This window comes from Hypomesus nipponensis, chromosome 11 (assembly GCF_054491055.1).
Source record: "Hypomesus nipponensis isolate SF chromosome 11, ASM5449105v1, whole genome shotgun sequence".
In the NCBI taxonomy this organism is placed as follows: domain Eukaryota; kingdom Metazoa; phylum Chordata; class Actinopteri; order Osmeriformes; family Osmeridae; genus Hypomesus; species Hypomesus nipponensis.
Window position 1 is genome coordinate 3,525,872 of NC_140371.1, and position 25,653 is coordinate 3,551,524.

At 52.8% G+C, this 25,653-nt stretch overlaps 1 protein-coding gene across 1 annotated transcript in view; it reads left to right on the forward strand.

Moving 5' to 3' along the window:
• The first annotated feature begins 1,268 nt into the window (after positions 1-1,268).
• The window catches only part of map3k4 (mitogen-activated protein kinase kinase kinase 4), a 35,953-nt gene continuing 11,568 nt past the window's right edge, over positions 1,269-25,653 (forward strand). Inside the window, exons 1-20 of the mRNA XM_084709719.1 lie at positions 1,269-1,467; positions 11,337-11,521; positions 12,278-13,215; positions 14,333-14,747; positions 14,820-14,992; positions 15,894-15,998; positions 16,363-16,518; positions 17,417-17,569; positions 18,279-18,436; positions 18,559-18,681; positions 19,849-19,948; positions 20,123-20,206; positions 20,789-21,058; positions 21,386-21,535; positions 22,073-22,234; positions 22,635-22,768; positions 22,865-22,943; positions 23,081-23,159; positions 23,600-23,693; positions 24,476-24,613. Coding sequence (XP_084565845.1) covers positions 1,433-1,467; positions 11,337-11,521; positions 12,278-13,215; positions 14,333-14,747; positions 14,820-14,992; positions 15,894-15,998; positions 16,363-16,518; positions 17,417-17,569; positions 18,279-18,436; positions 18,559-18,681; positions 19,849-19,948; positions 20,123-20,206; positions 20,789-21,058; positions 21,386-21,535; positions 22,073-22,234; positions 22,635-22,768; positions 22,865-22,943; positions 23,081-23,159; positions 23,600-23,693; positions 24,476-24,613 — 3,731 coding nt within the window. The 5' untranslated portion in view covers positions 1,269-1,432. The remainder of the gene's footprint in view (positions 1,468-11,336; positions 11,522-12,277; positions 13,216-14,332; positions 14,748-14,819; positions 14,993-15,893; positions 15,999-16,362; positions 16,519-17,416; positions 17,570-18,278; positions 18,437-18,558; positions 18,682-19,848; positions 19,949-20,122; positions 20,207-20,788; positions 21,059-21,385; positions 21,536-22,072; positions 22,235-22,634; positions 22,769-22,864; positions 22,944-23,080; positions 23,160-23,599; positions 23,694-24,475; positions 24,614-25,653) is intronic.

Below are 25,653 nucleotides of genomic sequence, written 5' to 3' on the forward strand. Positions count from 1 at the left end.
CCCAAATCTCTTGCTTCAAAACTGACCTTCCCTGCCTTTAAGTCAGAAAGAGTTGATGTCGTGCATGAAGGATATCACTAGATGGCGCTGTGGACCAGCAGCTTGTTCCCTTATTCAGACAAATGATGGGTCAAATGAGGGACAGGTGGGTCAAATTATTTGAAAGAGAGACTGAAAACTTTGTTGAAGTGTCAGAGATACGAGTCGGTTACTCTATATGTAATTTCAATTGCGGGAGAATGGGACTGTGACACCTTGTGTTTAAAACCGCAAGACATAAAGAACACCTTTTTGTAACGGGTCTATAATATACACTGAATATAATAGTCAATGTATACAGTATACAGTAACTATTATGGGACTACAAGTCGCGTAAATACATGTCCTCTCACCATCTCGTTCTCTGCCCCCCTTTCCCTCGCTGTCTTGATATATTTGCTCTGTCACTTTCATGTCAAAAACATATGCCCAGTTGAATAGGGTTTCTAAAAACACAACTATTCAATGTTTTCGCTTGTCATTAATGCTGCAAGTGGCTCGGAGCTCCAGTAGGTAACGTCATAAAACACTTCCAAACAGAAGAAACAGCCCGAAATTATTGTCAAAATTGTCGAAGGAGAGAGGTGCGCCTCGCCGAAGGCAATTGGCTGGAAGAATTGCTGGAATATAATTGGCTGAAAAGCACCCGACAGCTCCAAACATTATAAATGTTTGTTCCACTGGCACTGAGCTGTCTGTGTTGCTGAACAACTTTCAAAGGGCCTCCTTAGCTTACACAACATGCTTAGAGGGGACAAGACTGAGCTTCTTTTACTACAAAAAAATCGTACCTGTATATTTAAGTGTAATGTCTGTCATGACCCAGACTCCTATCTACTAGAAAGAGTTAATGCACATCCATATAAGATGAAAACTAGAACGGTTATGTTCTGGCTTCACGGATTGAGAATGTGAAGCTTGAAAAAGCACCATATTTATGTCACCATATCATGTCAACGTTCAAAAGTATGTAAGTAGGCCTATTATTTTACACAGTGTATAGATTGTGCCCTTATTGTAACTGCACGTACAAAAATGCAATGATTTTTTATGTAGGCTAAAATATATAGTGAATATCCAACTGAATAATTATATTTACAAAAAAGAGGAAAGAGAATCGAGGACAGTGAGAACGAAAAAAAACGGCAGAGCACGAAGATCATCGTCAGTGTCGTAACTTGTAATGTACTGTACGAGTTGCCGTAGAATAGCTTTTCTGATGGCGACAGCGCGCAAACGGGCGAGTCCTAACTCTGCGGGTGGATAAAAAAAGTGCTTTGAAAGGACGCCAATTTGACGCCTTTGCAAACAGCAAACGTGCAAACAGCTACTACATTTGTCGGGACATGGATGAGCCCATGCACGGGTAGAACCGAGGAGCCCTCCCCCTGCAATGGAACCCCCGGACCCTAACGACGATCCTAGCAGGTATGCGAAAGGATAGTTTGAGGAATATTGAGAACTACACAGCCGGGATCTGGCGCTTGCCACATTGTGAGCTCAATGTGTCAAATGAAGTGGGCCAATGGGCGCGCCTGCGCAACTCTGGCTGTCATCTTCCTGTCACAAAGTGGTCTGCGTGCAGTTGCAGTTCTTGTAAATTTGCAGCGCTGAAGTTGCAAACTTTTATGAGATAATTTGCGTCTTATAAACCCAAGTCTGTACAGGTTTTCTAATTGTTATTCAGTTTTGGCCTATTGGAGGAAATGCCTGCCGTGTGAAAGAGGTAATTTTTATAACTTGTCCTCGTCTGCACAACGTGAAAAAGCTACCCGTGTACGGCTAGCTAGCGAACATTAGCTAGCTACAGCCAGCCAAATGAATAGTCGGGCGCTTCGTCGAGTTATTGTCTGCAGTTTTCCGAAGTGTCATAATAATTGATTTCCTAGCTAGCTACACACTTCTACCCATATGAGATCCGTAGGTTGTAGAGCATTGATATTGCCCCTGTAGAATGCATGTGTTTAGTTTATTATAACTAAACATATTTTTTGCATTTCTAGGCAAAATAAGTTGCAGATAGCTTCTGGATACACTCACACGGGTTATTTTGCGACTATACAGTCTCCCTGATTGAAATGTGTTGGTGTACGAAGGCAGAAATGTAGTGGCTACTCTAATTTCGTGCAGGCTGTGATTGTTCATGTAAACACCGCAAATGTGCTTAGCTGACATCGGAGCGGCCGGAGCAGTCAAGTCAGCCCTTTGTCAAAGATATCCATCCGGGCTGTTCACGTGTGTACTACTGCTGCGTGTAGGATTGCTAACTTTTAATCGTGTAATGTGTCATTTTCCATCTTAGAAGTGGGCCAGTTGTGTAAAGGTGTGTCCTGTGTTTTTGTTATGTTTAGCAAGTGCCGTTTGCTGTATTTCTGGATTCTCACCTGTTGAATGATAACTTTACTATTTATTTGTATTTGCACAATTGTTTTTATTCGTGTTTGTTTTGCGCAGTAGACAGTTCATTTATTATGTTGTTGTGGAATGCTTGTTATTTTATGTTGACGCCATTCGCGTCTTTCTTGACCCTAACGACGTCATTGCGCTTGTTTGCCCTTGACTCGTGGCGACAGATTCTCTGGAATCCAATGTTTTGTCTCCCGCGAGTCCCCCTCCTCCCCCGTCATGTTTTCATGGTTCGACTAGAGTCAGTTTGGATTAATCCAGTCCATCCGCCATCCGCATTACTCTCTGATTGGAGATTTTTCTTTTTACTACACCATGCTTGGCATAGTTGGTCTTATGCAACTGTATGCAATAGGATATATTGGCACTGATAGCTAAGAGCTGCAGTCGAGTGCATGTTTTTCCAGGAAGCAGTGAGATTATTACAGTTTACCTGCAAGATCCCCAGCAGACAGTTGAGTCAGTTTACTGGAGGACCCCCTTGCTCAGATACAGGAACTCACTGGGTGCTTCCACACGCTGTTCTGCAGGAAAACATAGAAGACTGAGGCAGAATACAGAGTGCAGAATTACGTGATGTCGAATGGCATTCTGACCACCTACCACCCCTTCCCCCTTTTTGCAGGGAGACCCAACAACTCAAATGATTGTGCAAAGCTCTTCCAAGTTCAGGTCACATCTGTACAGAATGTCTCCGTCGTGGAACAGCATGCTGTATTCATGTCCCCAGGAGACGGACACACAGAGATCTGTTGTGAGCCTCGTTTTAGGCTGTCTGGCTGTCAGCCTCTGGCCTCAGCCTCTGGCCTCAGTCTGAGGCCTGGTTGTTCCTCTAGCAGACTCCCACACTGCTGATGCCAGGACTTCCTGTGTGGTGTGAAGGAGGTCTGTGTGACTTCCTGTGTGGTGTGTAGGAGATCTGCTGGATTCTGGTGGTAAAAGCCATCTGTGGCTAGATGTTCTAGAACTCGTTAATGTCCTGACACTCGGGAATCCTGGCAACACTTCCTGAATATATATCTCTCCACCCCTCTCTGAGAGAGAGAGTAACGACTGCACCTTCATGTGGATTGTGCGCATATATTGTTGGAAAGAAGTGGTCTATGGCTGCACAGTCCATTATTATTGTCTGTTTACACTGTTCCAGTGCAGACAGACTGGCACACACTCTCTGGAGCAGCAGGCTCCCTCACCCTGCTGGGTCATGAGGAGTAGAGCTGCTCCCTCGCCCTGCTGGGTCATGAGGAGTAGAGCTGCTCCCTCGCCCTGCTGGGTCATGAGGAGTAGAGCTGCTCCCTCGCCCTGCTGGGTCATGAGGAGTAGCTGCTCCCTCGCCCTGCTGGGTCATGAGGAGTAGAGCTGCTCCCTCACCCTGCTGGGTCATGAGGAGTAGCTGCTCCCTCGCCCTGCTGGGTCATGAGGAGTAGAGCTGCTCCCTCGCCCTGCTGGGTCATGAGGAGTAGAGCTGCTCCCTCGCCCTGCTGGGTCATGAGGAGTAGCTGCTCCCTCGCCCTGCTGGGTCATGAGGAGTAGCTGCTCCCTCGCCCTGCTGGGTCATGAGGAGTAGCTGCTCCCTCGCCCTGCTGGGTCATGAGGAGTAGCTGCTCCCTCGCCCTGCTGGGTCATGAGGAGTAGAGCTGCTCCCTCACCCTGCTGGGTCATGAGGAGTAGCTGCTCCCTCGCCCTGCTGGGTCATGAGGAGTAGAGCTGCTCCCTCACCCTGCTGGGTCATGAGGAGTAGAGCTGCTCCCTCGCCCTGCTGGGTCATGAGGAGTAGCTGCTCCCTCGCCCTGCTGGGTCATGAGGAGTAGCTGCTCCCTCGCCCTGCTGGGTCATGAGGAGTAGAGCTGCTCCCTCGCCCTGCTGGGTCATGAGGAGTAGCACAAACACTGGGTCACCCTGCAGCACAGACACCCTCCAGCAAAGAGCAGCACAGACAGCCTGCAGAACAGAGCAGCACAGACACCCTGCAGCACAGACAATCTGCAGCACAGACACCCTGCAGAACAGAGCAGCACAGACACCCTGCAGCACAGACAATCTGCAGCACAGACACCCTGCAGCACAGACACCCTGCAGCACAGACACCCTGCAGCACAGACACCCTGCAGCAAAGAGCAGCACAGACAACCTGCAGAACAGAGCAGCACAGACACCCTGCAGCACAGACACCCTGCAGCACAGACAATCTGCAGCACAGAGCAGCACAGACATCCTGCAGCACAGACATCCTGTAGCACAGACACCCTGCAGCACAGACACCCTGCAGCACAGACACCCTGCAGCACAGAGCAGTACAAACACCCTGCAGCACAGACAGCTTGCAGCACAGAGCAGCACAGACACCCTGCAGCACAGACACCCTGCAGCACAGAGCAGCACAGACACCCTGCAGCACAGACACCCTGCAGCACAGACACCCTGCAGCACAGACACCTTGCAGCACAGACACCCTGCAGCACAGACACCCTGCAGCACAGACACCCTGCAGCACAGACACCCTGCAGCACAGACACCCTGCATGCTTTGGATATTGTATTTAAATCTCAGTTTAACTACAGTGTTTTCTTGAACAGTAGACTACTGAACTTCATATTGACAACAGTAAAAGACATGTCTGTCTGTGTTTTTGCTTGACATTTTATATTTCAATGTGAGGTGATGGGATGTTGTACTAGTAGTTGAGTTATCACAGCTTTTCTCTGCATAACTTGATCTGCGTTTTGTTAAATGTTGTCAGTGTTTCCATACGTAACTGCTGTTGAAGCCACAGCTAGCTAGATAGCTGCTACATCTATGACCTAGAATAAACTCTGCCCCAGTCTCTGAAATGATTGATGTCTGTAAGTCTCCGCCCCCAATGCCACTGGAGCAAATCACAATATTGATGATGTTTTTAATGAGGATACGGCTCAGTTTCTGGAAGGATTCGTGTTATGTTGCTTGGAACAGGACTTTGTTCGATGTAAAATATATTTCATAAAAATACATAACTGATAAACGTTCTTGCCCACATTGATTGTGTTGTTTGATCTTTGCTGTCCTCATTGCTGAGGGTCGAGGACTTGTGGCCATTCTTATCACAGACAGTCTTCAAACAGGCTTCAACTGACAAACAGGCCTCAGGGTTATTATTCTCCACTTCTGGGAAATTCTGAGTGGCTGAATTTGCTTCCGGTTGCATATTCCTCCCTTTTCTGTGTACCCGTGGTTAGCTTGTTGACTGAAGTGTCAAGCGACTGTGCAAAATATTTCCTTTTAGCAACTGCTATCGGAATCCCCCCACCCCCCCTCCCTCCCCTGTCAGGTACACAACACAGCTTTCTCATAAACGGGTTTGGGAACCGTGGATGACTCATATAGCTCGGAAAGCCCCCCCACCCCATGACAAAAAGAAAGAGTTTCTGCCAACTTGTCTTCCTCCCCCTCCCCTCCTCGTACGCTCCTGTGGTGTAGCCCCGTGTCGGCCAGCTCACTCGGCAGCTGTGACCAGCCATTCAGCTCTGCCCCCCCGGCCACGTGCCCCCCCCCAGCCACGTGCCCCCCCCCCCCTCCCTCCCTCACAATGCTGCTGCTGCCTGGCACAATGGATCTGATGGCTGTGGGTTCAAAGGTCACCCTCTGGGCCCTCTGTCTGCCGCCCCACTGGCTGGTTATGACCCTTCAGAGCGCCTGTCTGAGGGGAGGGGCCACAGCAGCCCTGCGGCTCGGACTGCTGAGCTGGTTGGCTGTCAGATGAGCCATCGAGAGAAGCCAGACACCATCTGCAGGGGCAATTCAACTGGTGTCAGTCAGGGGAGGGAAGGGGGAGGCAGCAGGGATGTGTGAAGGGTGACAGAGGGGAGGGGGAGGTGGGGGGAGGGAGGGAGGTGAACATGGCCTACTTATGGTTTACATGTTTACAATTAGTCATTTAGCAGACGTCCTTATCTAGAGCGACAGACAGAAAGTACAGGGACATTCAAGGCAAGTAGGGTGAAGTGCCTTGCCCAAGGACACAACGTAATTTGGCACGGCCGGGAATTGAACCGGCAACTTTTTGATTGATAGCCCGATTCCCTAACCACTCAGCCACCTGACCCCCAAGCTCACACAGGCATGAGGTTCTTATTGGCAGTCAGTTGAGAAGGTGTGTCTGTGTCCTGTACTGTCCTTGGGGCCCAGCAGAGCTTTCGTAGAAGCGTCTCATAGCAACCAAATAAACAGTGGGCAGTGTGATGATGTCACTGGTTCCGGTCCCATTCCTGAGTGATTGAGTCACCTCACTGTGCCCAGGGCCACACCCCATGCACTACACACACACACACACACACACACACCCTCGCATGCTCAAGCACACTCACATCCACAAAACAATAGAGAGGAATAGTTTGCGTTGAGGTGTGTTGGCTATTATGCCAAACGATATGGCTACTCCTGGTTAAGGCTGGTGACTCTGACGTAAACAGACCTACTCTAGCAACCCTCTCAGATGGAGGCTGACTGACCCAATCAGAAGCAGTTTCATTCTGCCAGTGTAGCCTCCGCTGGTGCCACACAAAGCAGACTTGTGCGACTTGTTCGTGCGATGACACCAGCGTGCTCAAAAGACCCCTGTTGTTCTCTGAAGAAGTTGGTCACTTCATTAGGGAGGCGGCCGGAATGTGCCCCCCTCTCTTCCTCTCCTCCTTAACGCTTAGTGGTGAAGAACAGGTCCTCCTTTCCACACACGGTGGAGTAGCTGCATGTGTTCCTCCTTTCTGTCCTCTCCTCCTGATGCTCTCTTCTTCTTCATCCTCCTCTTCCCCCTGATCGTCCCTCCCTCCCTCGCCCCCCTCCGGTCGCTGCAGGTCCTTCCTGTGTGGAGTTGACCTCTTCTCCCCGTGCCTGAGTGGGTTTCCTCCGGTTACTTCCGTTTCCCCCACCATCATGAAGACATGCATCGTATGAATGGGAATGAATGTTGGTAAAGAATGTTGGCGGTGGTCGGAGGGGCCGTAGGCGCTGATTGGCAGCCACGCTTCAGTCAGTCTGCCCCAGGGCAGCTGTGGCTACAGTTGTAGATTACCACCACTGGTTTTACTGTGTCTGAATGAATGAGTGTGAGTATGATTGGGTGAATGAGAGGCAAAAACATTGTAAAGCGCTTTGAGTGCCGCAAAGGTAGAAAAGCGATATATAAATGCAGTCCATTCACTTCACTCCTCTCTTCCTTCTGATCCTCCCTCTCCTCCTTCCTTCTCCTCTCATCCTCCCCCTCTCATTCTCCCCTCTTCCTCCTGATTATCCTTCTCCTCCTTCGCTCTCCTGCTCCTCTTCTCCTCTTTCCCTCTACTCTCTTCCTCCAGATCCTCCCTCTCTTCTCCTTCTCCTCTCTTCCTCCAGATCCTCCCTCTCTTCTCCTTCTCCCTCTCTCCTTCTCCTCTCTTCCTTCTGATCCTCCCTTCCTCCTCCTCCTCCTGCTCCTCCTTTCATCTTCCCCCACCTCTCCTTCTTCCTTCTGATCCTCCCTCTCCTCCTTCCCTCTCCTGCTCCTCCTCTCATCTTCCCCCTTGCCCCACTCCTCTCTTCCTCCAGGAGAGGGAGGAGGAGGAGGAGGAGGAGGAGAGGGAGGAGAAAAGGAACCTCCTCCCCCTCTCATCCTCCTCCTCCTCTCTCTCCTCCTCCCCCTCCTCTCTACATTGTGATGTTGTAGCTGCAGCATCTGGGGTCTTCTGTGTCTTCAGCCCAACAGCAGCAGGTGTCTGTAGCTCCAAAGTGGGTCCCAGGGGAGAGAGACAGTGTGTGTGTGTGTGTTTTAGGGTGTGTGTGTGTGCACGGTGGGGAGTCGGCATTATGTGGTCTGTTTGTGCAAGTGGGTGGAGTGTGTGCATGTGTGCTTTAGGAAATGAGTGACTGTCAGTGAAAGGGGGGGTGGGAGGGGTCAGGGGGGGGGGGGGGTCAGGGGGGAGGGGCAGATGGGCAGTAGATGCTCATGCTCATTGTCTCCAGTGAAATGCTACAGGGGGAGGGGGGATTAAGGCTCCTCGTGAAAGTGATCTAGTAATGCAGATAATCACACACTCCTACACACACTCACACACTGGTTCACACACATACACACACTCATGCACACTTGTTTGTACACGCGTACACATTCTCACACACTCGTATATACACTCACACACTTATCCGCACACTTTTACACACATACACACAAACAATCACAGGGCTTGAAATGAACAGTTTTACTTGGTGGCACAGCAAAAATGTAGGCACACCTACCAAATATTAAGGAGCACCACAACTACCATGTTTATGTTATCGATTTACAGGCTTCAGGGGGGGGGTGTTGTTGTTTCTGACTGGTTGTAGAACAGCTCTCAACTCGGCAGATACATTTCCTCTGTATGCCTGCGCCTCGTCCATTAACTGTATACAGCGGGACAAGTTATCCCTTACTTCTCAGCGTGAGAAATACAAGATGTCGCGTGAGAAATGGCTGAAATGCGCAAGTCTCTGGGCTAATACGTGAGACTTGAGAGCCCTGGATTTATTTTGAGCGCTGGTCTTTGTCACGTGACAACCCAGCGCAGTGAGTAGGAGTGACTGACGGCTACTATTAACGAATCAAAAGTCTGCATTCAAGTTTAGAACGTAAAGATGAAGTTTGATTGGTCATGTAACGTTGGATAGAGCGGTGGACCGGTCACTGTATCTGCTCACAGCAGGCACACACTGTGCAGTAGGCTAATTAGCAAGCTCTTTGTAAAGAATTGAAAACAGGTTGCACCATAAAACCTATTTGCATTCGCACAAATGCTCTCAAATATATTTTGAGGTCGCACCAACACACTTTTGGGAGGATATGCAACCAAAATGTTCCAATTCACACTTGTAAACACCGTCACACACTTGTGCACCAGTAGATAGACGCACGTGGTGGAATGTCTTTCACTTGATTGATGGGGGGATGAAGATATTAAGTACCCCCTCCACCCTGCCCCCCCCCCCCCCACACACACACTTCTTTCTTTCACCCTCACACACACCCCCACCCTGACCTCCCACACACACCTTGCCCTCCCACACACACACACACACACACACTCCATTCTCTCGCCCTATCCTCTTTTCCTCTCTCCCCTCTTCCTGCTTTGTTTTCACGGACAGGCCAGCCCCTCCTCCTCTAATCCTGTTAAACTCTCCTCCGAGCAGCTTATAGGAACAAAGAGCGCAACCTGGAGAGGCGTGGCCGCGCCCGTCTCTGCTGCTTTGTGTTCTGGTCGCCTTTTACTCTGAAGGAAGTGTTTCAACAGCTTGGTTTCTGCTCTCTCTTTGTCTCCCCCCCCCCTGTCTTTCTCTACCCTCTCTCTGTCTGTCCATCTTTCTCTCTGTCTCTCTCTCCTGAGTCCTGCACCAGTGTGATTTAAGTTTTCTAAATGTCCAGGGTGGTGTAGCTGCCACCTGGCTCTTCTGACTGCCCAGAAAAGACTTTAACGAAATCAACAAATCTCACTCTCTACCCCCCTTCTCTCTGATTCTCTCTCTGAATAGAGGCCAGGTCACCCACAGTCACTCTCTCTCTCTCACTCTCTCTCGATCTCTCTCTCTCAATCTCTCTCTCGAGGCCAGGATGTGTGGGTGACCTGCTGTCGCTGCTATCTCACCTCTCGCCAGATCTATTTTCATATCTATCTGACTGTTAGCTCGAGTTCACACACACCAATGAGGGTTCAGGTCTAAATGGGTTGAGATCATTTCTATCATGTATGTGGGTATATTGTGGGTGTGTTTGTACGTATGCGTGTGTGTTTGTGCACATTTGTGTGTGTGTGCACGTGTGTGTGTTTGTAGGTTTGTGTGTGTGTGCACGTGTGTGTGTTTGTAGGTTTGTGTGTGTGTGTGTGCACGTGTGTGTGTTTGTAGGTTTGTGTGTGTGTGTGTGCACGTGTGTGTGTTTGTAGGTTTGTGTGTGTGTGTGCGCACGTGTGGCTGCTGGTGCGCTGTACAGAACTGTAGTCAGCAGCTGCAGAGACTGTGACGTTGTCAGCAGACATCCTGCATAATGAGCTCTAACTGCACGGGGTCGTAGGTTAGAGAGCCCTGGGGCGTGACCTTTGACCTGCCGCTCTTTGGTGCTTCCGTATGGCTGCTGACCTGTAGTATGACCTGTGAGTCTGTTACCTCCTGAAGGGAGACACAATTATTATGAATACTGACACAATTATTGTTAATATTGTTAATATTTTGTTATATATATTGTTAATATTTTGGTTCGTATTTGCGATTATTTGACACCGATGACTCATTGACACATCAGCATCATTGTGAAACAGAATGCGGCACAATAATCGTTTTATCTTGATGATCAAATCAGACGCAGCTGAGAGTGTAGCAGACAGACTCCGGGAGATGGAGGCAGGGCGGGAAATTCACAATATTGACATCCAACAATTACTAAAACATAAAAAAATATATACATATATTATTGTGCTGCATTGTGGTGGTTTGCGATGATGATCTTGTTTTGTCTTTTGTTATACATCCAGCAAACCCTTGTCCTTTCATCTAAAAGCCCAAAGTCTCTTAGCCGGCCGGGTCACTATGAGCTCACACTTCAGGCTTCCTTCACTGTTGTTTGCCTTTTCTAAGCGCGGTGACAGAGGGCTTTCCAGAAGCCCTCAGCCCAGCAGTATAGCTGAACCCTCTCAAGGCCGGCCTGCACGGTTCAGGAGCCCACCCTTCTGGAACTGGAAAACATCCCCACACCTATTAGAACCATATCCTCTTTCTATGGTGAAACTCTTCTTTCCTTACCCTCATGTTCGAGAAGCTCTTGCTGACTAACAGCTAGTCGTCCAGAGCATTGCGGTCCCCAGTTTGAGAACCACTGCTGTAGCTAACCACCTCCTCCTCCCCCCCCCCCCCAGGCAGGCGAGCCCCCCCGGTGATGCCAGGCCCCGGGGTTCCCCAGAGGAGGACGAGTCCTGGGACGCTGAGGAGGAGGGCCTGTACAGCACCTCCCCCCCCTGCACCCCCCGGCAGATGAAGCGCATGTCAGGGAAACACCAGAGGAACAGCCAGGGTCGCTCAGCAGGACGATCCCCCAACAAGGGTGAGGGAGGGGAGGGAGTGAGGGAGTGAGGGAGTGAGGGGAGGGAGGGAGGGAGGGGAGAAGGAGTGAGGGAGGGGAGGGAGTGAGGGGAGTGAGGGGAGGGAGGGAGGGAGGGAGGGAGGGAGGGAGGGAGGGAGGGAGGGAGGGAGGGAGGGAGAGAAAGAGAGAGGGAGGGAGGGGAGGGGAGGGGAGGGGAGGGGAGGGGAGGGGAGGGGAGGGGAGGGGAGGGGAGGGGAGGGGAGGGGAGGGGAGGGGAGGGGAGGGGAGGGGAGGGGAGGGGAGGGGAGGGGAGGGGAGGGGAGGGGAGGGGAGGAGGGAGGAGAGCGGAGAAGGAGGAGGAAGGGGGGAGGGGAGGAGAGCGGAGAAGGAGGAGGGAGGGGGGAGAGCGGGAGGGGGGGAGAGTGGAGAAGGAGGAGGGAGGGGAGGAGGGAGGGGGGAAGGGGGAGGGGAGGAGAGCGGAGAAGGAGGAGGGAGGGGGGAGAGCGGGAGGGGGGAGAGTGGAGAAGGAGGAGGGAGGGAAGACACGAGGAGAGCTTTTTTGAAACCGCGCTGTTGCAGTAACGTTGTAGCATCAACAAACAAAATAGAAAATGTGTCACGATTTGGAGAGGAGGGTTTGTTAGCCCCTAACTGCATTTGTTTAGTCAAAACAAACAAAAACAGAACACTTATCTTTGGTTTTTAATGTACTACGTGCGCTAAAGCGTGAAGTATTTAGTCATTTTCAATTGTGTGTGTGTGTGTGTGTGTGATCAGACAAGCCAGACCCCACCAGCCCCTTGACCCAGAGGTCCCGGGACAGGGAGAGTCCTCGTCCGTCTGAGCCCCCGGAGGAGCACAGCTACAAGCAGGGGAAGAAGAAGCGCTCCGCCCAGCGCTCCACGGAAAGAGACAAGAAGACCTTCGAAGGCTCCTTCATGCTGGACCCGCTGTCCAGGCCCAGCCCCTTCGGAGCCCTCAGTATGGACCCCAGGAAGCCCTACCTGAGCCTGGGCCAGCTGCCCGTCAGCATGCCCCACGCCCTGGCCCCCCGGCCCCACCGCCAGACCTCGCGCTCTGACTGCCCCGCCGACCGCCTCAAGTTCTTCGAGACGCTGCGCCTGCTCCTCAAGCTCACCTCCATGTCGTCCAAGAAGAAGGAGAAGGAGCAGCGCGGCCTGGAGAACTCGGCCTTCATGGGCCAGAACAACGAGGTGGTGTGGCTGGAGCTGCAGGCCTGGCACGCCCACCGCTCGGTCCACGACCAGGATCTCTTCCTCTACACGGCCCGCCAGGCCATCCCCGACATTATCAGGGAGGTGCTGCATTTCAAGGTGGACTACCACAGCCTTAGCCCCTGTAGGACACAGCTGGAGGCCGGGGCAGAAGAACCAGGACCAGCGGAGAGGGGCGGTCAGGACATCCCCTCTCCAGGTGGTGAACCCTTGCTGGGCCGCTCTCCGGCCGCGGGCCCCTCGGAGGGCAGCCGTGTGGGGGTGGACCCGTGGGGCTTCAGTGCCAGCGCGTCCCCATCGCTGGATGTGGCGGCCCCGCTGGGCCCGGGGCAGGGCTGCCGGGAGCACCTGCAGAGGCAGCGGCTGGCCTTCCAGCAGGTGAAGAGGGTCATGGAGCTGCTGGAGTCTGTGGAGGCCCTGTTCCCCTCCCTGCAGGCTCTGCAGAAGGACTACGACAAGTACGCCGCCAGAGACTTCCAGGTGGGCCGCGCACACACATCCTCCCTAACCTCCTCCAGTGTTTCCCACAGCATGTAGTGAGATTGTGGGGGGGTGGACTTTGGGACTGTAGGGGGTCCGGCGGCATGCTCCCAGCGAAAACATTTATAACGTTAAATCCATCAATTTGCTGCTTTGTCAGAGCGACATTGACTGGAACCTTGTGTTTGAGTAACACATTTTTGATCAAATATATTGGTCGTGCATGAATGGAGATGACATTGAAAAAAAGTCACATCAACAAACCAGTTTTCTGTTGCTAGGTCCTGATTGGGGCTTGAAATGAAGGTAAATTAGCAAATGAAAATAAAAGGCACATTTGGAGCACTCTAGTACTCTTCTTTGAGTTAAGAAGATTATGCAGTTTATCATGTGGAATTCAAGGTTTGGCGGACATCTCAGAAACCTCAGTCATACTGCCATCAGGATTCTACCCTGATGTACAGTGTTTGCCTGCACCTAGATGGCCTATAAACAAAGTAATTACTTTCCACATGCACCAACTTCTGAAACTATGCCATCAAACTATCCTAGCAAGCTAGCTACCTCTGGCTGTTTCTTCCTCATCTGTGGATGAGGAATCTGGTGGATTTCACTCTCTTTTTAAAACAACCCACTTATCTATGCTCATGATCTGAAAATCAAGGATAGAAACAATAGCGTTACTTCAACTTGATTACATGTTACAGCTTAAGGTTATATGATGAGCCAACTTGCTCCTCAGATGCTAAAAATTGTAACGTGTCAGAGCTCGTAATAACAACGTTTACATTTAGAATTAGCTAACGCTAGCTAGCTATGAGCTAACGGTAGCAAGCTATGAGCTAACGCTAGCTAGCTATGAGCTAACGCTAGCTAGCTATGAGTTTACGCTAGCTAGCTATGAGCTTACGCCAGCTAGCTACACGTCAGGGAGGAGACTGACAGCTAACATCGTAAGATCTAACATTGGGAAAAAGTTTTGTTATGAAACTATAGAGGGACGCCACAACCTAGCGATGAAAGCACTGCCCCCCCGACCACAGCTTTGTGAAGTGCACCAGCAGCCACACACACACACATCCTTCCTACCCTCTTGCGTGTGTCTGTGTGTTTCCAGGGCAGGGTGCAGGCTCTCTGTCTATGGCTCAACATCACCCAGGACCTCAACCAGAAGCTGCGTGTCATGGCAACCGTGCTGGGCCTCAGAGACTTGTCCCGGATTGGCTGGCCCGTCTTTGAGATCCCTTCTCCCCGCTGTTCCCGCGGCAACGAGGAGGAACAAGAGGAGGACGAGGACGAAGAGAACGACTCTACCGCCACCTTCACGGCCGACAGCGAGGGCGAGGAGCGGGACGCAGGGGAGGAGGGGGGGGAGCTGTCGCCCTGCCTCACGCCCAAGTTCACCCACCTGCTGTCCGAGGAGGAGTTCCTGCCTGCGGCGGGGGAGGCTGGGGCAGGGGAGGCTGGGGCAGGGGAGGCTGGGGCAGGGGAGGCTGGGGCAGGGGAGGCTGGGGCAGGGGAGGCTGGTGCGGGTGCTGGGGAGGCGGGGGCTGGGGAGGCGGGGGCTGGGGAGGCGGGGGCTGGGGAGGCTGGGGCTGGGGCAGGGGAGGCGGGGGCTGGGGGACAGTACTGCTCCACTGCCATCTACCGGCCGTTTGTGGACAAGGCCCTGAAGCAGATGGGCCTGCGTAAGCTGATCCTCAGGCTGCACAAGCTGATGGACCGATCCCTGCAGCGGGCCAGGGCCGCCCTGCTCAGCCACACTCCTGCTCTGGAGGTGAGGGGAGGAGGAGGGGGAGGGGAGGGAGGAGGAGGGGGGAGGAGGAGGAGGAGGGGGGAGGAGGAGGAGGAGGAGGAGGGGGGAGGGGAGGAGGAGGGGAGGGAGGAGGAGGAGGGGAGGGAGGAGGAGGAGGAGGGGAGGAAGAGGGGAAGGGAGGGGAGGAAGAGGAGGAGGAGGATGAGGAGGGGGGAAGTTATGGATTGGACGTTCTAGTTATGCTATTGTGACTAATAATGCTTTTACCAATGTTTGATTAGGCTTCAAAGTGCAAAATGTTCATGCTTCCCACTGCATAGTGTTTAGCAAATAAAAACATCATGCTTGTTATTTAGTTAGTAAAAATGACTCAACTGTTGTTATTCACTTGAGTCATTCAGACATGCTTCGTGGTTGAAACAGGGTTTCCTACTGCCATCAGCAGGGGCGGGTTGATAATGACCTAGTTCAGACGGCTCAACCTCACAGCTATCTGTCTGCAGGTCATGGACATAATGCTGACAACTCTCTCACACACACTTTTAGACATCTACTCATCCTAGTAGTACAACATGCATATTTGCTCACAAAGAAAACGCACCCTGAAACCTCTATCTTCTTTCTTCTCTCCTCCCTTCTTTCCATCTGTCTGCCCTCTACCCCTCCCCTCTTCTCTCCTTAATTCAGTTCAAATGTGTGATATTGGCATGAATGTAACAACAACAATATTGCCAGAGTATAAATTAAACACACGTGTGTGCGTAGTGGTGGTTAGGTAGTCTCGGTCATTCACTTTCCCTCAGGTTGGGGCATGTTGATAGATATTGGGCAGCGAGATATGATGTCCTGTCCCCTTCTAGGAGTATTTTTGATTTTGAGAGGTCATGAAACTCTTGCCTTCCCTCCCCTTCTCCTCATCCAGTTTGCAGACTTCCCAGACCCCATGCTGTACAGTGACTACCTGCCGGAGCTCTCCAGGCACCTGTCCTGTGGGGATCCAGGCCGGCCCGAACTGGACGCTGACCAGGTGAGCTAGACTCTTCTAAGATGACACCTTTTTACATAAATAAAAGTGCATGCTAAGAGATTGTACGTTCCGTTTCAAGTCTCCCGTTTAGCCGCTTGTGGTGGAAGCCTGTTGGGTGATGGAAGCGTGTTGAGTGACCGCGTGTGTGGTGGAAGCGTGTTGAGTGACCGCGTGTGTGGTGGAAGCGTGTTGAGTGACCGTGTGTGTGGTGGAAGCGTGTTGAGTGACTGTGTGTGTGGTGGAAGCGTGTTGAGTGACCGTGTGTGTGGTGGAAGCGTGTTGAGTGACTGTGTGTGTGGTGGAAGCGTGTTGAGTGACTGTGTGTGGTGGAAGCGTGTTGAGTGACCATGTGTGTGGTGTGCAGGTGTCGTGGGGGGAGCTGCTGGACATGGACCTGCCCTCGTTCCGTCCGGCCTTCCTGGTTCTCTGCAGAGTTCTGCTGAACGTCATCCACGAGTGTCTCAAACTGCGTCTGGAACAGAGGCCCGCCGGGGAACCCTCCCTGCTCAGCATCAAGCAGGTCTGCAGCAAACACACACACACACACACACACACACAGAGAACCCTCTCTGCTCAGCTTCAAGCAGGTCTGCAGCAAACACACACACACACACAGAGAACCCTCTCTGCTCAGCTTCAAGCAGGTCTGCAGCAAACACACACACACACACACAGAGAACCCTCCCTGCTCAGGATCAAGCAGGTCTGCAGCAAACACACACACACACACACACACAGAGAGAACCCTCCCTGCTCAGCATCAAGCAGGTCTGCAGCAAACACACACACACACACACACACAGAGAACCCTCCCTGCTCAGCATCAAGCAGGTCTGCAGCAAACACACACACACACACACACACAGAGAACCCTCCCTGCTCAGCATCAAGCAGGTCTGCAGCAAACACACACACACACACACACACACACACAGAGAACCCTCTCTGCTCAGTATCAAGCAGGTCTGCAGCAAACACACACACACACACACAGGCTCTGAATTATGGTTATACTTCAGTTCACTTCAGGCACTTGTGTTATCCTTGTGTGTGTTAAAGGCAGGGTAGGCAAGTTGTGTGAAGCTCGCTATTTTAGATTATTTTTGACACGATTCAAACCCAAATATCCCACCTCCTCCCTTCAAAGCCACTCCCACAAAACTACAGTGACGAGCGTTGCATGGAGGGGAAGAGTGCGTTCAGGTAGGTAGGTAGACAGACAGGTAGCCCGTCCAATCAATAGTCAGGGTATGCCTTAATGATAGGTCTTGTTCATTACAGTATTGCGACGCACACAAATGTCAGAATTATTTCATATCGCCGTCAAACCTTTATATATATTTGTTGCTATCAAGACGTAAAGTGACTTTCGGCAAATATATGATATATAATGTGTGTGTGTGTGTGTGTGTGTGTAGCTGGTGCGCGAGTGTAAGGAGGTGCTGAAGGGGGGTCTGCTGATGAAGCAGTACTACCAGTTCATGCTGAGGGGCGTGGTCACCGACGCCCAGGGCCTGCAGACCAACGCCAACATCGATGAGTTTGAGGAAGACCTGCACAAGATGCTGGTGGTGAGACCCCAACACTGACCCCAACACTGACCCCAACACTGACCCCAACACTGACCCCAACACTGACCCCAACACTGACCCCAACACTGACCCCAACACTGACCCCAACAATGACCCCAACACTGACCCCAACACTGACCCCAACACTGACCCCAACACTGACCCCAACACTGACCCCAGCACTGACCCCAGCACTGACCCCAACACTGACCCCAGCACTGACCCCAGCACTGACCCCAGCACTGACCCCAGCACTGACCCCAGCACTGACCCCAACACTGACCCCAACACTGACCCCAACACTGACCCAAGCACTGACCTCCTCCTGACCAGAACCCTGGCCAGTCCTGACAGCAAACAGCTTTATCAGGCTTGGCTCAGTAAACGTAAGAGGAAGGTTTTTCTAACAGAGCAGCGCTGCTGCTCTCTGGCTCGTAAGCCCGTTTCTTTTCTCATGAACACTTTACTAACAGGCCTGGTGAGAAAGCAGAACACCAGTCTCTAGCCCCAGACTGGGCTCTTCTACAAACTGGAATTTATAAACCAGGAACTGGATTGGCCAAGTCAAAATATCGGAGGATGTTTTGATTTTTGTTCCGGATTCTGTGCTACATGAACATATATCAGTATCTCATCTGGGCTTTGGTGTGTGTGATTGTGTCTTTGTGTGTGTGTATGTGTGTGTTTGACTGTGTGTGTGTGTGTGCAGGTGTACTTTGACTACATGCACAGCTGGATCCAGATGCTGCAGCAGCTGCCCCAGGCATCCCACAGCCTGAAGAACCTGCTGGAGGAGGAGTGGAACTTCACCAAGGTCATCACCCCCTACATCAGGGGAGGAGAGGCCCAGTCCGGCAAGCTCTTCTGGTCAGTAGCTCTGTAGTACCCTGATACCCTGCCACCTTGTTACCCTGCTGCCCTGCAACCCTGCTATCCTACCCTGTGACCCTATCCATTATATCACAAATTGTTACCGTTATCGTATGCAGCGACATTGCCGGCATGCTGCTGAAGTCTACAGGAGAGTTCCTGGACGCGGGGCTGCAGAAGAGTGGAGACGAGTTCTGGGGCAGCGGAGAGGACGAGACGAGCAACGTGTCAGACGAGATCAGGTAGGGAGAGGGTGGAGAACAGGGGGAGAGGGGTGGAGAACAGGGGGAGAGGGGTGGAGAACAGGGGGAGAGGGGTGGAGAACAGGGGGAGAGGAGTGGAGAACAGGGGGAGAGGAGTGGAGAACAGGGGGAAAGGGTGGAGAACAGGGGGAGAGGGTGGAGAACAGGGGGAGAGGAGTGGAGAACAGGGGGAGAGGGTGGAGAGCAGGGGGAGAGGGGGGAGAACAGGGGGAGAGGAGTGGAGAACAGGGGAAAGGGTGGAGAACAGGGGGAGAGGGTGGAGAACAGGGGGAGAGGAGTGGAGAACAGGGGGAGAGGGGGGAGAGCAGGGGGAGAGGAGTGGAGAACAGGGGGAAAGGGTGGAGAACAGGGGGAGAGGGTGGAGAACAGGGGGAGAGGGTGGAGAGCAGGGGGAGAGGAGTGGAGAACAGGGGGAGAGGGGGGAGAGCAGGGGGAGAGGAGTGGAGAACAGGGGGAGAACAGGGGGAGAGGGTAGAGAACAGGGGGAGAGGAGTGGAGAACAGGGGAGAGGGGTGGAGAACAGGGGGAGAGGGTGGAGAACAGGGGGAGAGGGTGGAGAACAGGGGGAGAGGGGTGGAGAACAGGGGGAGAGGAGTGGAGAACAGGGGGAGAGGGGGGAGAACAGGGGGAGAGAGGGGAGAACAGGGGGAGAGGGTGAAGAACGGGGGGAGACGGGGGAGAGCAGGGGGAGACGGGGGAGAACAGGGGGAGAGGGGTGGAGAACAGGGGGAGAGAGGGGAGAGCAGGGGGAGAGGAGTGGAGAACAGGGGGAGACGGGGGAGAACGGGGGGAGAGGGTGGAGAACAGGGGCAGAGGAGTGGAGAACGGGGGAGAGGGGTGGAGAGAGGGGGGAGAACGGGGGAGAGAACAGGGGGAGAGGGGTGGAGAACGGGGGAGAGGGGGGAGAACGGGGGAGAGAACAGGGGGAGAGGGTGGAGAACAGGGGGAGAGGGTGGAGAGCAGGGGGAGAGGGTGGATGGATGAAGGGAAAGAGGGAGGTTCCAGGTGCTCTAGGTCGTTCTGTAGTGGGTAATAATTTGGTTATCCTCTTACAACCAGTGTACAGATGTACTTCCTGTGTTCTGCGTTACTTCCTGTGATGTGAAGAGATGAAGCAGCCCGTGTGTGTGTCTCGTCCCTGTTCAGGCGGTCGGTCATCGAGACCAGCAGGTCTCTGAAAGAGCTGTTCCATGAGGCCAGGGAGAGAGCATCCAAAGCTCTGGGCTTTGCCAAGATGCTCCGCAAGGTGCGTGTGTTATCAGTCCTCTGTGTGTGTGCGTCTGTGTGTGCGTCTGTGTGTGTGTGTGTGTGTGTGTGTGTGTTTGAGGCTGCGGTGTCCTTCTGTTATAACAGATAAGGCTGTGACAGTTGTTTGTACTGACCTCTGTTTGTGTCCCCCCTCCCCCCTCCCCCCCCTCAGGATCTGGAGATAGCAGCAGACTTCAGCATCACCAGTGGGGTGTCCAGTCTCCTGGATGCCCTCAGGGAAAGAAACTATGTCAAGGTGCTCTTCAGGGATGACGTCAATTATGACTCTCGCTCTCTCGCTCTCTCGCTCTCTCGCTCTCTCTCTCTCTCTCTCTCTGTCTCCTTATTCTCTCTCTCTCTCTCTCTCTCTCTCTCTGTCTCCTTATTCTCTCTCTCTCTCTGTCTCCTTATTCTCTCTCTCTCTCTCCTTATTCTCTCTCTCTCTCTCCTTATTCTCTCTCTCTCTCCTTATTCTCTCTCTCTCTCTCCTTATTCTCTGTCTCTCTGTCTCTCTCTGTCTCTCTCTGTCTCTCTCTGTCTCTCTCTGTCTCTCTCCTTATTCTCTCTCTCTCTCTCTCTTATTCTCTCTCTCTCTCTCTCTCTCTCTCTCTCTCTCATCAGTGGAGATGTTCTATTCAGAGTGCTTCTGACCTCAAGGCTTTATCTCGGTTCAACCTGTTATCTCACTGTTGGGTTTCTAATCCTGGTTCTTTGAATCTCTCTCTCTGTTTCTCTTCCCCTGTATCTCTCTCTCCTCTTCCGTCCCCTCCCATGTCTTTCTGTCTCCCGCACCTTTCTCTCCCTCTTCTCTCTCTCTTCCACTCCCCCCCTCCCCCAGGTCCAGATCCCGGGGCTGGAGGAGCTGGAGGTGTTTGTCCCCAGCGTGCTGATGGAACAGCGCCCGCTGATCCTGCAGCTGCTCCATGCCGCCGCAGGGAAGGACTGCAGCAAGGAGCCGGAGGAGCAGAGCCAGGACGAGGCCTACCTGCTGATGAGCAAGCCCGGAGCCTGGGGCTCGCCTGCGGAGTCAGGCTGGGCGCAGTGGGGGGGCCAGACCATCAAACTGGTGCCCCAGGTGGAGACGGTGGACACACTCAGGGCCATGAAGGTAGGTCTGGGAGTTGTAGTTCACAGTGGTTGTGGGTGCCGGCTGACTGACTGACTTATTGATTTATGAATTGGTTAACTCAGTGGTTCTCAACCCTGTCCTCAGGGACCCCCTGTCCTGCATGTTTTAAATGTTTCCCTGCTCCAACACACCTGATTCAAATAAAAGGGTCGTTATCTAGCTCTGTAGAAGCCTGGTAACAAACACGCATTTGAATCAGGTGTGTGTGAGCAGGGAAACATCTAAAACATGCAGGACTGACTAACCGGCTGACCATATGACTCATCGACCGACTGGATATGACTGACTGGTTGTGGTGCGTCCCAGGTGGAGAACCTGCTCCTGATCGTGATGCAGTCGGCCCACCTGGTGGCCCAGAGGAAGGCCTTCCAGCAGGCCATGGAGGACACGGTGTCCCTCAGCCGAGAGCAGACCTCCAGCCAGCCTCTCATAGCCTGCGCCCTGGAGCAGCTCAAGGTAGGCTGCACGCACGCACGCGCACACGCACACGTATGTGTATAAACACGCACACGTAAACATGCCCACATCATGTACGCACACACACAAGTATATAAACACACACACACGTATATAAACATACCCACATCATGTACACACACACACATGTATATAAACATGCACACACACGTATACACACACACACACACACACACACACACACATACACGTCAAACAAAGCATCCACTGTTTTCACAGCGTCAGTCGGCTCAGTGTTCAGAACCATAGGATTTCCAGTAAACCTTGTGAGTTCCCCTCAGTCACAGGGAGAGGGAGGAGACCCGCACGCTCCCGCTCCGTCAGTGTGTTCCCTGTGAAGACGTCCTCAGACGAGAGAGGCCGTCTCAGTACTCCTCTCAGTCTAGTTTGTGGCAGATGCAGGCTTTGTGAAAGGATGTCTCTGTTTTCTCTCTCTCTCTCTCTCTCTACCGTGAGAAAGTCAAGGAAAGTAGCACAAACGTCACTCCTCCGTTCCTCCCCTCTCTCCCCCTCCAGAACGAGGCTCTCCAGTTGTGTATAAGGATCAGCTTGGCCATCGACCAGGTGGAGTTCATGTTCACGTCGGAGTTCCAGGCGGAGGTGGACGAGTCGGAGTGCTCCACCCTGCAGCAGTACTACCGGGAGGCCATGATCCAGGGATACAACTTCGCCTTCGAGGTCAGGAGGGGGGTGAAGTGTTAGAGCGGGGAGAGGGGTAGGAGGGGAGGCATGGGAGGAGAGGGGTAGGTGGAGAGGGGAAGGAGGGGAGGGGTAGGTGGAGAGGGGTAGTAGGGGAGGCGTGGGAGGAGAGGGGTAGGTGGAGAGGGGGAGAGGAAGGGGGCAGACGGCTCAAAGAGAACATTTGAATGATCACCAGAACCGATGCAAGAATGTGTTACAGTAGCCCAAGATTGTCACAGTGCTGTAACAGGTGTGATGGCTGTCTATGTGCTTGAGGAGACTTTGTGAATGTGTAGGCAGGGCTGTGGTGTTTGTATGAACGCCGCCGCGTCCTTGACGTGGTCGGTCTCCTGTCTGTCCTCGTCCCTGACGTGGTCGGTCTCCTGTCTGTCCTCAGTACCACAAGGAGGTCGTTCGCCTGATGTCTGGAGAGTTCCGCCAGAGGATCGGAGAGCGTTATATCTCCTTCGCCAGGAAGTGGATGAACTACGTCCTGACCAAGTGTGAGAGCGGACGTGGGACCAGGCCCAGGTCAGACTTCCCTCCCTCCCTCCCCTCCTGCTTACTCCCGCCCCCCGTCTGTCTGTCCATCCTCTCACGGAGTGGTTGGTGTGTGTCCGACTCCAGGTGGGCCACTCAAGGCTTCGACTTCCTCCAGGCCATCGAGCCCGCCTTCATCTCAGCACTGCCTGAGGACGACTTCCTGGTAAAGACGCCACCATTGATTGGTCAATTGGCCTGTCAATCAATCTGTCTTCATCAGTAGCTTAGCTCAGCAGCAGGGTGTTTTACTTCATATGTGGTGATGGTGTCATAGTAACCTTTCTCTTCCTTCCTGTGCAGAACCTTCAGGCGTTGATGAATGAGTGCATTGGTCATGTGATTGGCAAGCCCCACAGCCCAGTCACTGGCATGTACATTGGTGAGTTCAAACCAGTCACACACAGAGATATGTCTGAGCTAAAGCCTGAGTGTACGTGTAGATATGGGGCAAAGCTGAGCCAGTGTACGTGTAGGCTGCCCCCCCCCCCACCTGAATGTCCCTGTTGTCTACAAACCAGTCAGTCTATTCTTACCTCTAAGGGCCCTGCAGTCATTCAGCCAATCAGGCTGCCTGGATGTTTATTCAGGTCAGCCATTCACCCAGAATGGTCTGTCCTTACAACAAGGACCTGTTGTATCAAGTTGTCCTGACCTTGCCGTTTATGTCTCCTTCTCCCCTCTCCTTCCCTCTCCCCTCCTTTCTCCACACCTCCTCCTGTCCTCTCTCTCATCCCCACTCTCATTCACTCTCCTCCTCCTCTCGCCCACCACTTATCCATTCGCTCGCCCATCCCTCTCATTTTCCTCTTCTCCTCTCAGCCTCTAGGAATAGCCCTCGACCCGTCAAGGTACCTCGTTGCCATAGTGACCCACCCAATCCCAACCTGTTTATTGCCAATGCTGAGGGATTCAGGTTAGACTGGGGTTACACACGCGCACACACACACACACACTCTGGCTTGAATAACCATTAATAATGAATGTTATTGATTTCTCAATATTGGTCTGTCAGTAACAATGTTCCTGCTAGCTACAGTACTGCTGTGTGTAGGTGTTGGCCTGCTAGCTACAGTACTGCTGTGTGTAGGTGTTAGCCTGCTAGCTACAGTACTGCTGTGTGTAGGTGTTAGCCTGCTAGCTACAGTACTGCTGTGTGTAGGTGTTAGCCTGCTAGCTACAGTACTGCTGTGTGTAGGTGTTAGCCTGCTAGCTACAGTACTGCTGTGTGTAGGTGTTAGCCTGCTAGCTACAGTACTGCTGTGTGTAGGTGTTAGCCTGCTAGCTACAGTACTGCTGTGTGTAGGTGTTAGCCTGCTAGCTACAGTACTGCTGTGTGTAGGTGTTGGCCTACTAGCTACAGTACTGCTGTGTGTAGGTGTAAGCCTGCTAGCTACAGTACTGCTGTGTGTAGGTGTTAGCCTGCTAGCTTCAGTACTGTTGTGTGTAGCTGCTAGCCTTTAGGGGCTGTCATAATTGCCGGGATTCTATCAACGCTTATGCTGCTATTACTGTGTGGGTCTGTTTCACCTACAATTTCAGTTACAACTTAATAGATTGCTTAGTTTGGAAGTTGTGTGTGTGTATGAGAAGTACAGATGCTCTCCCAACCACGTTGTCAATCACACGCCCCGCACGCACGCCCTGCTCCTCCCCGGTCCAGAGCACCAGCCCGCTCCTCAGTGTGTCTTATCTCAGTTCCAGGAGTTTACCATGTGACCTGCGGACCCAGCTGTGGCCCCCCGGCCCCCGGCCAGCCCCTGCCCCCCCAGGCCCTGCTGGGGACCCCAGCCACCCCAAACCACCTGGTGGCACCACCCCCACCAGTGACCTCAGGTAGCCCCCCCTACCCAAACAGGACTTAGTACCACACACTGTCAGCCAGGGACACAAGCAGAAGTTCCATTTAATTGCCCCCCCCCCCCCTCCACTCTTTCTACCATACCACTCCTCCCCCACATCCTCCTCTTCCGCCCCCCCCTTACTTCTCACAACTGCCTTCCCCCCATGCCCGTCTCCCCCCATGCCCGTCTCCCCCCATGCCCTTCTCCCCCCATCCCTTCCTCCCATACCCTTCTCCCCCATCCCTTCCTCCCATGCCCTTCTCCCCCCATCCCTTCCTCCCATACCCTTCTCCCCCATCCCTTCCTCCCATGCCCTTCTCCCCCCCTCCTCCCCCCATGCCCTTCTCCCCCATCCCTTCCTCCCATGCCCTTCTCCTCCCCCCATGCCCTTCTCCCTCCATCCCTTCCTCCCATACCCTTCTCCCCCCCTCCTCCCCCCATGCCCTTCTCCCTCCATCCCTTCCTCCCATACCCTTCTCCCCCATCCCTTCCTCCCATACCCTTCTCCCCCATCCCTTCCTCCCATGCCCTTCTCCCCCCCTCCTCCCCCCATACCCTTCTCCCTCCATCCCTTCCTCCCATGCCCTTCCCCCCATCCCTGGGCTCTCCCTCTCTCTCCCCAAACTAAATTCTTATTGATTAAGAGGTGCTTCAGCTTGACTAAAAGCCCAAGTCCCAGGTGTTATTGTGCCTCTGCCAGCTCAGTGGCAGCTCAGGATCAAGTGGTCCTGTCAGAACCCACATAGCAGGCATGGCCTGGCCCCTGCAAGTCTGACTGTCCTCACTCAATATAGAAACCTTCACATGAAACATTAATACGATATTCACTTTGGTGCCACTATGATCCAAAGCGACCAACATAGCAGGATTTGAACTGGCTCTAAATCTGAAGTCAGGTGTTCCAACCGCTGAGCCACGCCCACCCCCTCCCACAGTGAAGACTGCAGTGTACTCTTGACTGTACAGCAGTAGTTTGATACATCACAAGTAGCTAAAGACACTAACTACCTCTAAGGGATGGAGAGAGAGAGG